Consider the following 14912-nt stretch of genomic DNA (forward strand, 5'->3'; position numbering starts at 1 on the left):
AAGGGAGGAAAGGGGACCCAGAAGGGAGGGCTGGCAGGGGCCCGAGGCTCATGGCGGAGACCACTGGTCCCTTTCCAGAGGTCGGCTTAGCCAGAGTTCAAAGTAGCTGTCACCCCCACCTCCTCTTGACCCTGCCAGTCTGGCAGCAGCAGTGCTTTTCCAGGAGAAGATGAGCCTGTCCCTCCCCCTCTTCTCTTCCCTTCCCCTCTCAGCACCCACCCTGGGGGGGAGGAGGGAGCCCGTGGAGAGGGCCACAGCGAGAGCATTCATGGCACCCGCTGAGGTCCCTAGGGGGTGGGTGGGTGGGGTCTTTCTCCCTGGGGCTGGGTTTCTAGAGGCTAGCAGTAGCTCCTGGGTCCCTGGCAGTGAAAGAAGGCTCCTCTTTGCAGACTGGGGCGGGCCGGTCGACTATTGAAGGGGATTCTTGGCACCCATTTTTGAGGTCAAAAGAAGGCATGCCTGCGGGCTTTCCCCACAGGGCAGTGTGGGGAAGCTGAGGTAGCAGGAACAGAAAGCGGAAGCTGAGGCCTTACTTCCTGGGTCCTGGTTTAGAGCTGTCCTGTCTCCTCTAGATTATTAGCCTTGCCAATGTAGGCAAGAGGGTGATGGGGTTGGAGGAGGTCTGCAAGCCACCTTGGATTTGGGGTTAGGTCTGTCCTCCCTCTAAGCATTTAATATGCCTCTCCTTCCGAAGACCCTGTAAGGCACTCTTGGGAAGATATAAAAAAGGACAAAAGGAACACATAAGGTTCTGGAAGTGAACAACAGGGCTTGAAGCCAGACTGAAAAGATGCTGGAATGTGGTGGCAGTCATTAGATCGTGCAATGTCGGTGAGCCACAGGGATTGAAGAAGGGCAGGAGAGACAAGAAAGAGGAAAGAGAAATCTGTAGCACATTGGTGGGAGTCCTAGGGGCGAGGAAACAAGGCAGGCCGGGAAATCCTAGGTTCTTTCAGGAATGAATACCGTTCGGGACCTCTAGTGGACAAAAAGGAACATGTCAGTCAGGCCTCTTTACCCAAAACAAAAATGGCCGCCGGAGGAGCGGTCCCAAACGACGTTTGAGAATGAGGAAAGAAGCTCCGCCCTGTTATGGGCAAATTGCCCTTCTCAAAAATGGCCACCATGGCGCCCTCCTAAAGGGACCAGTTCTGGCTCCGCCTTTGATCTCGTTGGTGGGACTAGGGGGATAAGAACTGCACCGCGCGGGACAAGTCGCCGGCGGCGCCTGACGAAGCAGGTGATTTCCCCTCCAGCCCCGGGTCTAGGGCTAGGAGAGCAACAGAGAGCATTGACACGGGGTACCTCTCCTGGCGTTCCATTTTAGTACCCCCCTTGGTGGGGGAGAGGGGGGCGGCCGGACCCTTTCTCTAATTGTCTCCGTGGCCTGCATGGAGGAACATGTAGCTTGTTCAGGCCTATCTCGTCACGTGACTCACCCCCTCCCAAAGCTGCAACTGCATCCCTGTGTCCTCAGGCCAGCTATTCTGGAGGCTTATGAGTGCCCTGCTGCTGACGGTTATAAAAAGCTCTTGCCTCAAGGGTCGGCCATCAGCGGGCTGCCACTTCCTGTGCCTCACCTCCCAGGGTTTGTGCACCTGCCTGACTTTGGATGGTGGGCCCCCTTGTTCTCCACAGTGTCCTTGGTACCCCTAGGACCTGACGTGGGGATCAGGGTTAAATGTATTTGCTGGGCCTTCATTCTGCCTCATCATGACTTTATAAAAGGAATGGGAGAAGAGTAGTGAGGACCTTAGGGCTAGACCCCCTGCCACTCCCGTAGCTCCCCAGGACTCCTTCCCACGGCCTGCATTTAATTCCCAGTTCGTGCTCTCCACTTACCCTAACCTAAGTTGCCAAGAGGGTCCCCCTAGTCCCGCCCCGCACCCTCTGATAGTGTCCAAAGGGTGCAGGCTGGTACTTAGTCCTTCGGGAGCCTCTCAAGCCATCTCGGGGCAGGTGAGGATGGGTAGCCGAGTTGGCTGGAGAGTGCAAGTGAGTCCTGCAGAATGCTGTTTGTAGAGCCAGAGGGAAAGATGTTTTTGAGCAGGGAGAAGGGGGTGGGCAAGCAAAGATTCTGATGCAGGCAGACTGCTGGCCAGGCAGGAGAGGAGGCCACAGTACAGGTCTGGCCCACACCACTGACTCTGTGTGAGAGAGGCTTCTGAAGCCGAGCTGCCCGTGTATCCGCCATTAACCAAGCCTGTGACCTTGGTAAAGTTTCTCAAATTTTCAGTGCCTTCGTTTCCTTTCAGGTAATGGGCATAATAGAGTTATCCACGTTTTAAAGCTGTTACGAGGATAAAGAAATGTAATACAGTGGGTTATATGCAGGCAGCAGACAGTCGTTGTTGTTTTTACCATCCTCAGAGGTATTTTTTCTAATTTTTAGATTTACTTAAAATACATCCATGCATGTGTATATTACTCTTATGCTTGCATGTGTGTCTGTGTACCATGTGCGGCTCGGGTCTGGTACCCTCCGAGCTCAAAGAGAGTGTGTTGTGTCCCTGGAGACAGGAGTTATGGACAATTATGGGCTGTGTGGGTGCTGGGAATCAAACCTAGGCCTAACACAACAACAACAAAGTCCTTTAACTGTTGATCCATTGCTCCAAGTCCCGTCAGAGGTGTTTTAGTGGGATTTGTGGCCCAATGACTGTGATTTCTGCTTTGGGGCTTCCAGGAAGTAATGGGGTTCTGTGGGCTGGATCTGTAACTTGAAAAGTCTCGTGGAAATCCTGTTTTTACTCCAGAAAATAAAAACTATGATGCTCAGATTGACTTGGGAGGTCTTGCCCAGCTTGGGAGCTCCGAGGAGGAAAGGTTAGGGGGTGCCCTCAAGCAGGTGGACAAGTCCGGGAGAGATGGGACGATAGAGAAGAGCGGGAACAGAGATGTGGCAAGCTTTAAAATCTGCAGCATGTTTGGTCAGTCGAAGAACAGGAGAAGAGATGAGGGTCCCTCAGCAGAAAAACCAGCTACACAACCTCGAAGGAGGAAGGCTTTTCCTTTGGAGACAAGGGGGAGTTTCTCAATAACAACTTTGTAGCTCCTACACATTGGTTAAAAACCCAGAGGCAAGCAGGGCACGACGGTACACGCCTTTAATCCCAGCACTCGGGAGGCAGAGGCAGGCGGATCTCTGTGAGTTTGAGGCCAGCCTGGTCTATAAGGAGAGTTCCAGGACAGCCAGGGCTACATAGAGAAATCCTATCTGTGTAAAACAAACAAACAAACAAAACAGAAAAAGAAAGGAAAAAGAAAAAAAATGAGCTTTTTAAAAAAAGATTTATTTATTGATTATGTATACAGTATTTTGCTTGCATGTATGTCTGCACACCAGAAGAGGGCGCCAGATCTCATTATAGATGGTTGTGAGCCACCATGTGGTTGCTGGGAATTGAGCTCAGGACCTTTGGAAGAGCAGGCAGTGCTCTTAACCTCTGAGTCATCTCTCCAGCCCAAAAATTGAGCTTTTATATAGCAGCCAAGGGTCTTTTTCCCTGCATAGGTTCCCAGGCCACTGTCCACAGTCAGGGTGTGAAGGTGGGGTAGGTGTCTGGAGGGGGCTGCCTGTTCAGGGGAGTTGCTTGATGGGGCTAGACTGCCTGGGTAAGGTGTTCTTCCCCTGCACAGGGGTCCGTGGCTAAGGGCAAGAGGGTGGTCATCACCCTTGGGAGATGAGTTACTCAGTCCTCCTTTCCAAAGTGAGGGTTTTTTGTTGTTGTTGTTGTTGTTGTTTTCCAAGACAGGGTCTCTCTGTGTTAGCCTTGGCTGTCCTGGCCTTGCTGGCCTCGAACTCACAGTGATCCACCTGCCTCTGCCTCCCGAGCGCTGGGGTTAAAGGCGTGCACCACCACACCCAGCTCCAAAGTGAGTTTTGTTCTGTCATAGCTCCTCGTATCACTGAGGGGACCAGGTAACTGGCCCAACCCGTGTGGAAGTTTTGATATCCCCACCCTCAGAGTCACCCCTTAATTGACACCGGGGAGTTTCTGGGGATCCAACTGAGCTTTACCACTGAGCTATGTCCCCAGCCTTGAACGTAGATCTGCAGTTCACTCAGGTGATTCTGGCCTGTTCTTTAAGCTCGCTGGGCTTTCTTTACTCATCGTACTGCAGAGGGGGAGCGTCAAAGTAACTTTTATTTGCTTTATATAATTGTAGTCTCGGAGGCTCACTGCCTCCATCTGCTATCCTAGGCCCAGTGCTGGAACCTTCTAGCTTCTGAACAATCTAACGTAGGCCCAGAATGTTTTCAGCCTCTGAGACTTAACTGCTGAATAAGCTCACCCTTACTTGTTCTTTCTGAACTGTGGGTGGCTGGTTCAACTCAGCTGTTCTGGCTCAAACTCCTCTCCTAGATGACTGATGCAATCTGGCTTCTCTCAGCTTCTCACTGAATTGCTCTGCCTGGCCTCAGTATTCTAACTCTAGCAACCTGCTCTAATCTTCTGGCTCCTTGTGTCTTCTAGCTTGTTCTTTCTTCAACCTCTTTCTGTAAAACCCTCCTGGTAAAAATTGCCTCGGCTGCCAGGCATGGTGGCGTGCACCTTTAATACCAGCACTCGGGAGGCAGAGGTAGGCGGATTGCTGCGAGTTTGAGGCCAGCCTGGTCTACAAAGGGAGTCTAGGACAGCCAATGCTACACAGAGAAACCTTGCCTAAAAAAAAAAAAAAAAGAAAAAAGAAAAGAAAAGAAAAAAGAAAAAAAGATGAAAAATTGTCTCGGCTGGGCATGGTGGCACATGCTCAGCACTTGGGAGGCAGAGGCAGGCGGATCACTGAGTTGGAGGCCAGCCTGGTCTATAAAGAAAGTTCCAGGACAGCCAGGGCTGTTACACAGAAAAACTCTGTCGAAAAACCAAAAAACCAAACCAAAACAAAACAAAAAAACCAACAACAACAACAAAAAACCTGCCTCTGAATTTCGGTGAACTGAGCTGCCATGAACTCAACTCACTGATTCTACTGAACTGCCTGGATAGAGCTCGGAGACCTCTTGACTCCTGACTGCTGGGATTAAAGGCGTGTGCCACCACACCTAGACCCAGGCTTTTCTTTACCTGAAGTTTGCTCTGTTGCAGGCTGCCTTTGAACTCAGAACTCAGCTAGTCTCTGTTTCCTGGGATTAAAGGCCTGTCTGTATTCCAGCCACAGTAGCTGGAATCATTGTTTTTGTTTTTTGTTTTTTTGTTTGTTTTTTTTGTTTTGTTTTGGTTTTTTTGGTGTCTTTTTTTTTTTTTTTTTTTCCTGAGACAGGGTTTCTCTGTGTAACGTTGGTTATCCTGGACTCCTTTTGTACACCAGGCTGGCCTTGAACTCACAATAGTCCACCTGCCTCCACCTCTGCCTCCCGAGTGCTGGGATTAAAGGCGTGCACCACCATGCCTGGCTCTTTTTTTTTTTTTTTTTTTTTTGAGTGCCAGTTACCAAGGCTGTTGATGTACATTGGTGAATAAGCTAGGTTGGAGCAATGTCCATGGAGAGGAGAGGAATAGAGTCATCTTGGCCTTCACGAAACAACTAGAAGAAACATTAAACATTGTCCAAACAATATATTCACTGTAGCTGTGAAAAGTGCTGATAAGTAAGGAAGAGTGCACTCTGTCAGAGGGCTCTAGATGTTGGTAAGTACAGTAGACCTAAAACGTCTGGACTTGAATGTTGACAATCTGAGAGCAAACCAGGATGGAGAGATGTGATGAGGCTGGAAAGAAATGGGTGGGGATAAGGCCCTAAATCAAAGGCCACAGAAAGATTCTAGACCGCTTAGAAAGGTAATGGAAAGTCACTGTTAAGTTTTATATTATTTGTTTGATTATTTTTGAGACCAGGTTTCACTATGTAGCCCTGGCTATCCTGGAACTCACCATGTAGGCCAGGCTGGCCCCAAACTCACAGAGACCCACCTGCCTCTGCTTGCTAAGAGCTGGGATTAAAGGTGTGCGCCACCACATCACTGTTTTTTAAAGATTTAGTGCATGTGTGCACCTGTGCGCCTGCCTGCCTGCCTGCCTGCAAAGGGATGTAGGCTCTTATCAGGAGCCTCCTGGTGTGGATGCTGACATACAGATTCTGGGGCTCTAATTAAGCAGTAAGTACTCATAACGACTGAGTCATCCCTCCAGCCTCCACCACTGGATTTTCAGTAGATCATACAGCTGTGGTGGGGAGAAGGGGGTGCTTGGGGAGAGATGGTAGCCGGGAGAGAAGTGTCAGGGAGTGGCACAATGTGGATGCAGAGATGCAGGACGTAGGGCTAGGGAGATGCTTCAGTGGGGCAAAGCGCAGGCTGTGTGAGCATAAGGACCTGAGTTTGTGTCTCTAGCACCCACATTAAAAATAACAACGGGGCTGAAGAGATGTTCCTGCAGAGGTCCTGAGTTCAGTTTCCATCAACCCCATGGTGGCTTACAACCATCTATAATGTGATCTAATGCCCTCTTCTGCAAATAAAGTACTCATATACAAAAAAAAAAAGGGGGGGGGGACTTTAGCTGGCTGCTCTTCCAGAGGTACTGAGGTCAGTTCCCAGTGGCCACATGGTGGCCCAAAACCATCTATAATGAGTTCTGATGCCCTCTTCTGTCATGCAGGCATACAGGCAGGCAGAACACTGTATATGTAATAAATAAATAAATCTTTGAAAGAAATAATAATAACAAGAAAACAGATGTAGTGGGGATGGTGGTACCTGCCTCTAATCCCAAGCAGAAACAAGAGGATCTCTGCCAGTTCAAGGCCATGGGGTACATAGTGAGTTCCAGGACTAAATAGAGACCCTGCTTCAAACAAACATACACCCCAAAAAAACAAATAAAACAGGCGCGGTGGTACAAAGCACTTGGGGTTCAAGGCAAGAGTGCCATGGCCAACTAGAAAAGCAAAAATGGGGAGCCGGGCAAGGTGGTGCCCGCCCTTAATCCCAGCACTCTGGAGGGAGAGGCAGGCGGACCACTGTGAGTCTGAGGCCAGCCTGGTCTGTAAAGTGAGTCCAGGACAGCCAGGACTACACAGAGAAACCCCATCCCAAAAAATAAAGGAAAGGAAAAGAAAAGAAAGAAAAGCCAAAATGGAATGTTCTGGGTTCATCAAGAGGTCCTGTCTCAAATAAACAAGACATTTGGGAGGCAGAGGCAGGAGGATCTCTGTGAGTTCAAGACCATTCTGGCCGGCATAGAGAGTTCTAGGACTAAATAGAGAGACTTTATCTTAAACAAACAAAAAAGGTAGAGAAGTGATTAAAGCAGACTGCCTGATGTCAGCCTCGGTCTCCATATACACACTCCATTAGCAAGTCCACCTGTGCGCGCGCACGCGCGCGCGCGCGCGCGCGCGCACACACACACACACACACACACGAAGATGTGTTAAGGATAATTAGCACTTGGTAACTAATTGGCTGATGGAGAGCAAGGGGTCGGGTGGTGGCATGGTGACTGCTAGCCTTGTAGCTGGAGTAGCAGTGTCTGGACGTACACTCAGGGAGGATGGTCCTCGAGGATTAAAAAGAGAGGATGTGCCCTTGGGACATGCAGAATGTGAGGTGCCTGGAGGCTCTCCAGTAAGTGGTGGCAGTAGCTCAGAGTTGGTGACACTGCCCTGTAAGGAGAGGTGTGGCCTTGCTTCAGAGGGCAGCAGAGAAGGGACCAGAGGCTGGAGCCCAGGGGAGGAATGGCTGGAGAGGTGGGAGGACACAGGAGGCTCTCATCTCAGGAGCATAGGCAGTGCTGCTGAAAGGGCAAATATTGAGCAAAACTATACATAAAGTGTTCAAAACAAAATTGTGGAGTTACGGCCGGACATTGGTGGCGCATGCCTTTAATCCCAGCACTTGGGAGGCAGAGGCAGGTGGATCTTTGTGAGTTCGAGGCCAGCCTGGTCTACAAAGTGAGCCCAAGACAACCAAGGCTACACAGAGAAACCCTGTCTCAAAAAACAAAACAACAAAAAAGGGGGGAGTTACATGGTTCAAGCTCAGTGGACCAAAACTTGAAAAGTGACTGGTAGCCTGAGCCTGGGCAGAAGCTGTCCTGGGGTGGGGTGGGGGGAGTTAATAGGAGGGAAGGTAGGGTGTAGTCAGTAGGACTTGGTTTGATCATTTCGGTCCAGGGCAAGATGAGAGAGGGAAAAATCAAGGCTGTCCCAAGTTTCAGATGTGGTAGCTGAGTGAGTAGTAGTTGTTTAGCGGTGCATGTGGACTAGTGAGCAGATGAGTTGGGGAAGGTGGATTCTGAGCCGCTGCTCCAGCCTTCCAGAGGAGAGGATTGGCTGGCATTTGGTTCTCTGAGTCTTGAGCCAGTCTTCCCATCTGTGCATTCCTGACTCCCAAATAGAGTTCGGGGGCGGCCGAGCATGGAAATGAGGGCTGGAGATCTATCTGCCTTGGCAGCTAAGAGCCCTTGCTGCTTCTGCAAAGGATACAGGTTCAGTTCCCAACGCCCACACAGCGGCCTGTAACCTTTCAAAACTCCAGTTCTAGGGGACCTGGCACCCTCTTCTGACCTCCATGAGCACCGGGTGTGTACCTTTGTGCCCCTATAGCTATTCAGGCAAACACTCAAGCTGAAGAAAATAAAATGTCTTTTTAAGAAGCGTGTGGGTGAATTAAGCTGGCAAGTGTTTACCTGGCACTGGCTGAATGCAGACAGTGACCTAGGTGCTAGGTGGGTACCAGACAGATGGCAGGTGCAGGGATCAGCAGGGGCAGCGGGCAAGGCCAAGTGAAGAGGGAGTGTGAGGCAGGGGTGGGCAAGGGCCCGACTGTGTAGTGCTCCCTAAGCTGCAGGATGACCAAAGGCTTTCTTTCATGGTCCAGACTGCTGGACAGGCAGGAACCGGCCAAGAGGAGAGAAGCCATGTAGGACTTTTCTATATAGGCTCCTGAGGGGGGCGGGAAATCCCTCTGTGCAAAGGGTGGGTGGCCTATCCTGGGTTGGCGAAGGGCTGGGCTTGGTCCTGAGACCTCCTTCTTTCCAGGGCTGGACAATGGGGCCCCTTGTGATTGAAGTTGGGGGCCAAGTAGCCCCCTCAATGATGAGATTCCTTAGCCAGGAAGCATGTGACCCCAAGACCTCAGCTTCTAGCCACAGGAGATGGGGAGGGGCAGGGCTCCCTTCGGGAGCTTTCTGGAGACAGTGCTGGTGCCTGTCTGCAGCTGGAGGACGTAGGAGTGGGTGGCCAAGGGAGTGGCGCTGTGTGCAGGAGCTGGGGGGCGGCATCAACAGCTGGTTCAACCTCAGGAGGGAGAGGAGGGGCCTCTGCCCCTTGGCCCAGTGGGTGGAAACAGGCCAGAGACCTGGCAATTCTGTCCCGTGTACAGGAGACAGCATGGAGCTGGAGAGGACCGTCAGTTCAGCCCTCCTCGCCTTCGTTCAGACGCACCTCCCAGAGGCGGACCTCAGGTAAGGGCAGCTCCTTCTGAAGGGCCAGGCCCAGTCAGAGGGCGTGTTGCCAGACAGTACTGTGGGCACTGGCCAGTGGACAGGAGGTCAGACCGTACTCAGCGCTGTTCCGAGGTGGGAACCGAGGCCCAGTCCTCTGCAAGAACAGCAAGTGCTCATAACTGCTGGGTCATCTTTCTAACCCCTACTTTGGTTTTCAAGATTATTTATGTCTGTGTGTGTGTGCAGGTGCCCATGGGGGCCAGAAGGTGATGGCAGACACCCTGGAGCTGGAGGTGTAGGCAGCTGTGGGCTTCTTCACCGGGGCACTGGGAATCAAACCTGGGTCCTCTGAAGAGCAGCAAGTGTTCTTAACTGAGCCAGCCAGCCCTCAAGAGCTGAATTTATTTGTCTAGATGGTGTTTAAAATTTTTTTATTTAATGTATATGGGTACTTTGTTTGCATATACATCTGCATACCAGAAAATAGCATAAGACAGTTGTGAGCTGTCATGTGGGTACTGGGGATTGAACTCAGGACTCTTGGAAGAGCAGCGAGTGCTCTTAACCACTGAGCCATCTCTCCAGCTCCTGCTTAGATGGTCTTCTCTCTCATATTTTGTCTGTCACTTATACTGGACTGACTGAAAACTACAGGAGCTGGGAGGAGATAGGTCTCAAGGACTGAGCTGACTCGCGGGACCCTGTGGAACCGAGGACTGAAGTCTTAGACTAGGTGGGGATGCTGCAGATATGCAGTGTCCTGCCCCGCGGACTTGTTCTTTCCAACAGTGGCTTGGATGAAGTCATCTTTTCCTATGTGCTTGGGGTCTTGGAGGACCTGGGCCCCTCAGGCCCATCAGAGGAGAACTTTGACATGGAGGCTTTCACTGAGATGATGGAGGCTTATGTGCCGGGCTTTGCCCACATCCCCAGGTAGGACCTTGGCTGGGGCAAAAAGGAGGAGGGGGCTGGCTGGCTGGGGTTGGGGCAGAGTGGTCCCCTCACTACCTTCCTTGTCCCTTCAGGGGTATAGTAGGGGACATGATGCAGAAGCTCTCGGTGCAGCTGAGTGACGCTAGGAACAAAGGTGAGTTTGGGGATCTGGCACTAGGAGGATTCTCACCTACTCCCAGCCCTAGCAAACCTGATACGTTCTCTGACTCTCGGAGAGAACCTGCACCCACAGGTGCCCATTTTTCCAGAGACCCTGAGGCAACCTGAAAAGCTCAAAGAAGAGACCAGGTCTCCTGCTGCTACTGGGAACACCCAAGATGAGGTACTGGTAGGGGAGGGAACCCATGAAGGGCCCTGGGGTGGGAAGGGAAGACGGGGTAGCCTCCTGCTAACACCCGTGCCCACAGGCTGCTGCTGCTCAGGAAGGACTGCCGGGAGTAGGTGTACTCTTGGAGGTATTCCCTACCTGTTCTGTGGAGCAGGCCCAGTGGGTGCTGGCCAAAGCTCGGGGGGACTTGGAAGAAGCTGTGCAGATGCTGGTAGAGGGCAAGGAAGAGGGGCCTCCAGGCTGGGATGGCTCAAATCAGGTACCCTCTCCCAGCCCCTCCATGCCCAGTGACCTCAGCTCCGTGTGCCTTCTTGTTAAGCACACTCTGTCTGTCCCCGTCTGTCTCCCCTGTTGTTGTCACTGGGCCTACAATAGGGCTCCTGTATCCGCAGGACTTGCCCAGGCGCCTCAGAGGCCCCCAAAAGGATGAGTTGAAGTCCTTCATCCTTCAGAAGTAAGTCTGGGCTGGGCCGTACCAGGGAGGGTCTCCCAGGGCGGCAGGAGCTTCAGCCAGCCATTTTGGCAGGTACATGATGGTCGACAGCGCAGAGGATCAGAAGATTCATCGGCCTATGGCTCCCAAGGAGGTAAGAGGGCTGTATGCGGTTGCGGATGTGGCCTGAGGAGTACTGACCCCTGGCTTTAGTCATTCATTGCCTGATTGCCTAACAGGCCCCCAAGAAGCTGATCCGATACATTGACAACCAAGTAGTGAGCACCAAAGGCGAGCGATTCAAAGATGTACGGAACCCTGAGGCTGAGGAGATGAAGGCCACATACATCAACCTCAAGCCAGCCAGGAAGTACCGCTTCCACTGAGGTGCTGGCTGGACTCTGCTGAGCCTTCCAGATCCCAAAGGGATGCAGAAGCCCTCCTGTCCACCCCGTCCCACCTCCACCCACCCTTGCTCTAGTGTTAATCTATTCTTGGAGCTGCCTTCAAAAGCACAGTAAAGGTGGTTCAAAGAAGGTCTAAGTTCACTCTGGTCACTTCCGCCCCCAGGCCAAGAAAAGTTCCTGTCTGACCTGCTCTTGCCTTCACATCCCCCATGCATCAGGCAAGAAGGGGTAAAAAGCTTTTTATTTGAAACTCCAGGGTGGGGCAGGGCACATCACGGGCCTCTCAACCACAAGCCCCCACAGTTCAGTTTCCCTAAGGCTTAGAGTCAGGCTCCTACTACACAGTCCAGCTGTGCTCCCGCCCTACGGAAAGTCAGTCAGACCTGCAGGTTGACAAAGGGTGCGAAGCCTGCCATGTCCTGGAGCAGCACTAGAGCCTGGTGCAGGGGTGGTTCCACGTCGATGTCCACACCACGCTTCCGCAAGCGGCTCAGGCTGGGCTCGGCCACATGGTGGCAGTGCCGCACTCGCAGCGACCGCAGCAACGGGCAGTACTCCGCCAAAGTCCTGAGGGAGGAGCAGGGTGGTGCTAAGTGTGCAGGAGGCCAGCCCAGGAAACCTGCAGCGGGCTCCAGCACCTTCTAGTTTCCCTGCAGCTCAAGGTCTGCTCTTTTCTACAGTACCTAAGGGAGGGGCCGGGGTGGAATTACAGGCTCCAGGCCTCAAGTTCATTGAGTTTCAGGCTCTTAGTACCAACCCTTAGTACTTTCTGCTGTTTCAAGATTACCCCCCTTGATGCAGATATCAACTTTATATTCCGTCTCTCGGTGTGTCAATCTTGGCTCAGAAGTTTTGTTTTGTTTTTCTAATTGTAGGCTTTCTAGCCTTAAAAAAAATCCCAGAGGTCTTTCTGCTGGGTCTTTGACAAGTTCAACCCACCACCCTGTCCTCAAAGTGACTGCCCATCTCCCACCTTACCGCCCCCATGCCCAGGCACCTTACACCGTCGCTTCCGACCCGAAGGCAGCCTGTGAGGTCGAGGTGCTCGAGTTGTGGGCAGTTCCGAGCCAACTCTTGGACCGCGGTGTCCCCCACATTGGCGTTGACTGCCAACGAGAGGCTGCGGAGGCCCGCGCCGCGTCTCTGCGCCAGGTACACGATGGCCTCGTCCTTGAGCTGGCGACAGGCGGTGAGGTCTAGCTCTTCCAGAGCCGGACAGCGGTCAGCGAGGCCACGCAGTGCCAGCCCGTCTACCCAGTCACAGTGAGCCAGCGAAAGGCGCTGCAGACGCGGGCAGCCCTCAGCCAGCGCCCCCAGCGCTCGGCGACTCAGTTGGCCGCAGCCGGCCAACGCAACGCTCCGTAGCTGTGGATTCCGTGCCAGTACTGGCACCAGGTCCTCGTCCGACAGCCACTCGTGACAAGGAGCCAGCGCCAGCTCCTGCAGCCCCTCGGCATCCCGCAGTAGCCGGGCTAGTGCGGCCCGTGGAATCTGTGGACCCACCTGCGGGCGGGAGGCACCGAGACTCAGTCTGTCCCCAGGGCGGGACACTGCCTGGCAGACGCCTACTTTCGGGGCTTGCCACCTGCCCCTCCCAGGAGAGACACAGGCTCCCTTCGAGTCGCAGCCCAGTACTCGCCCTCTGGAGTTCTCCACGTTGCACCCGGGGTCGGAAAAGGTTTACGGCGCGGCTGGGGCTGGACTGGAGGCGGGGCGAGGGTGGTACCCACGCGGGGGCGGGGCTCCGGTCCCGGGCTCACCTGGGCGGCGTCGAAGCGGCGCAGCCTGGCCAGGTGCAGCAGAACGAGCGCCCGGAAGGCGCGGCTGACGCGCTGCAGCCGGAGCAGCTGGCGCAGCGGGACCCAGTTCAGAACGTGCGGCAGCAGCACGTCTTCCCAGGGCAGATCAAGGAGCCTGAGGGTAAAGCGGCATTGACGTCCCCGGGGCCGCTGTTACGTGCGAGTCCGTCTGTTATGCCCCGGAGTCCTGGCTGGCAAGATGGGTCCAGGTCTCCCCAGGAGGACTCAGCTGCCCTCCCACGGGTCTCCTTTTCCCCTCCCCCGGCCCCTCAGTGCTCGGTACCTGACAGCTCCCGGTTCTTGCTCCCCTCCGGACTGCTCCATTGGTGGCTCCATCGCTGTCTATTGCGCGTGCGCAGTAAGCTCTTCTAGCTGTGGCCTTGAAGCGGCTGCGGCGAGCCCGCCTCCTCGGTCTGAAGAGACAGACCGATTTAATCGAGTGCGGTCTCACTGAGAATCCTTATCGGAAAGCTTTCCGGATGGACCCCGAAACCGAGGCAGAACAGACCAGTGATGTACCATTAGGTGTCTTCTCAGCTACAGGGCTTAAAGCCCGAAGCTGGAGCAGCGCAGAGCCAAGACTGCTTTCGGTCTCCGTTGCGGGCCAGTAGCCGCCTCTGAGTGGTGATGGGAGGAGCAGACAAGGCCAAAGGCAGAAGGGGCGGAGCCAGGACTCCTAGGTTACCGAGAGCCTCCTTCTGTCCTCTGGTCGCGTTTAAGCGACTTTAAAAAAAAGAAAAGGGGGAGAGGCTGCTCAGGCTCTAACTAACTGGTATGTAGTAGGTGCTCAGCAAGTAAATGCCAAAAGAATGGATTCAAAGGGCTTTTCTCATCAAGGAAACTTGCTCAAACCTGCCATTCCTGGTGAACTGTGAAGCGCGCAAGCATGACAGCCATCTCTTTCCACTTAAGGCAGCGGAGGCCGGCTTCTTGCCTAAGGAGAAAGGATTATATAGGACCAGCCTTGCCTCCTTCCCAGAGTCCGGGAGGAACGCGTGCTCAGCGCAGCCCCCCCCTAGCCATGCTGCCTGCTTCTGCACTGGCCCTGGCTTCATTGTAGGGAGAGTGACGCCCCAAAGCTGGCAGCTCAATCACTAGGCTTCCCTTTCACTACGTCCCCAGATACTGAGTCGAAGTCCCACTCTGGGGAGCCCCTGGTGTAATATTTTCCTACAGCATCCGAGGGGTGGGGGTTGTGGGTGCATGTGAGAGACTATAGGGCCGCAGCGTTCTACATGGCTGCGCGCCCCTGGGCAAACAGTTATGCCGCTTCTTCATAATGAAAACTGTTTCCCATCCGTTGTCTCACCAGGCTTTAGGGGACTTCTGCAAAGGTAGGCAGATCTGTCCATTTAAAAGATGGGCAAACCGAGGCTCTGAGAGGAAGCAGCTTAACCAGGATCAAACGAAGCAAGGATAAAGAACCCAGACATCCTGGTTTTCCCGGAAGCCCTTCCACACTACCTCATTACTCAATGTAGCATGAAGGGAGAAGCCAGCCAACACCGGAAAGAGCAGAAAAGGGTGAAGTTGGGTGAGGGGGGTTGCTTCCTCTTCTCATCCTGCTTGGGGAAGGAATAGCCTGGACGGATCTCTGCA

General features: G+C 53.3%; 2 protein-coding genes across 7 annotated transcripts; one reads left to right on the plus strand and one right to left on the minus strand.

Moving 5' to 3' along the window:
- The first annotated feature begins 1083 nt into the window (after positions 1 to 1083).
- CUEDC2 (CUE domain containing 2) lies at positions 1084 to 11643 on the plus strand. 3 transcript variants are annotated; one of them, XM_084749234.1, is made up of 9 exons: positions 1084 to 1240; positions 9329 to 9410; positions 10182 to 10325; positions 10418 to 10479; positions 10595 to 10668; positions 10754 to 10933; positions 11067 to 11128; positions 11201 to 11261; positions 11347 to 11643. In XM_084749234.1, the coding sequence occupies exons 2-9, from the start codon at positions 9337 to 9339 to the stop codon at positions 11491 to 11493; spliced, it is 804 nt and encodes a 267-aa protein (XP_084605360.1). In that variant the 5' UTR covers positions 1084 to 1240; positions 9329 to 9336; the 3' UTR covers positions 11494 to 11643. The 3 variants fall into 3 exon arrangements, with proteins under 3 accessions (XP_084605360.1, XP_084605361.1, XP_084605362.1); XM_084749235.1 differs by having other exon boundaries at positions 10754 to 10801; XM_084749236.1 differs by lacking the exon at positions 10754 to 10933.
- Positions 11644 to 11737: 94 nt separating this feature from the next.
- FBXL15 (F-box and leucine rich repeat protein 15) lies at positions 11738 to 14909 on the minus strand. Of its 4 annotated transcripts, XM_084749202.1 has the most exons (7): positions 14778 to 14909; positions 14166 to 14247; positions 13833 to 14036; positions 13597 to 13726; positions 13275 to 13428; positions 12517 to 13017; positions 11738 to 12081 (listed from the first exon to the last, which is right to left on the minus strand). In XM_084749202.1, the coding sequence occupies exons 4-7, from the start codon at positions 13647 to 13649 to the stop codon at positions 11878 to 11880; spliced, it is 912 nt and encodes a 303-aa protein (XP_084605328.1). In that variant the 5' UTR covers positions 13650 to 13726; positions 13833 to 14036; positions 14166 to 14247; positions 14778 to 14909; the 3' UTR covers positions 11738 to 11877. The 4 variants fall into 4 exon arrangements, with proteins under 4 accessions (XP_084605328.1, XP_084605327.1, XP_084605329.1 ...); XM_084749201.1 differs by having other exon boundaries at positions 13597 to 14036; XM_084749203.1 differs by lacking the exons at positions 13833 to 14036; positions 14778 to 14909.
- Between the last annotated feature and the right edge of the window lie 3 nt (positions 14910 to 14912).

This window comes from Acomys minous, assembly GCF_964271855.1.
Source record: "Acomys minous genome assembly, chromosome: 2".
Taxonomy (NCBI): domain Eukaryota; kingdom Metazoa; phylum Chordata; class Mammalia; order Rodentia; family Muridae; genus Acomys; species Acomys minous.

What these genes read in the sequence shown, in the direction of transcription:
- CUEDC2 (XM_084749234.1), top strand. Translation starts at nt 9,337, where the DNA reads ATGGAGCTGGAGAGGACCGTCAGTTCAGCCCTCCTCGCCTTCGTTCAG. An exon ending in CTGGGAACACCCAAGATGAG is followed by an intron (nt 10,669 to 10,753) that starts GTACTGGTAGGG and finishes CCGTGCCCACAG; the next exon opens with GCTGCTGCTGCTCAGGAAGG. An exon ending in AAGTCCTTCATCCTTCAGAA is followed by an intron (nt 11,129 to 11,200) that starts GTAAGTCTGGGC and finishes CCATTTTGGCAG; the next exon opens with GTACATGATGGTCGACAGCG.
- FBXL15 (XM_084749202.1), bottom strand. Translation starts at nt 13,649, where the DNA reads ATGGAGCCACCAATGGAGCAGTCCGGAGGGGAGCAAGAACCGGGAGCT. An exon ending in CAAGAACCGGGAGCTGTCAG is followed by an intron (nt 13,429 to 13,596) that starts GTACCGAGCACT and finishes CTTTACCCTCAG; the next exon opens with GCTCCTTGATCTGCCCTGGG. An exon ending in GCCGCTTCGACGCCGCCCAG is followed by an intron (nt 13,018 to 13,274) that starts GTGAGCCCGGGA and finishes TCCCGCCCGCAG; the next exon opens with GTGGGTCCACAGATTCCACG.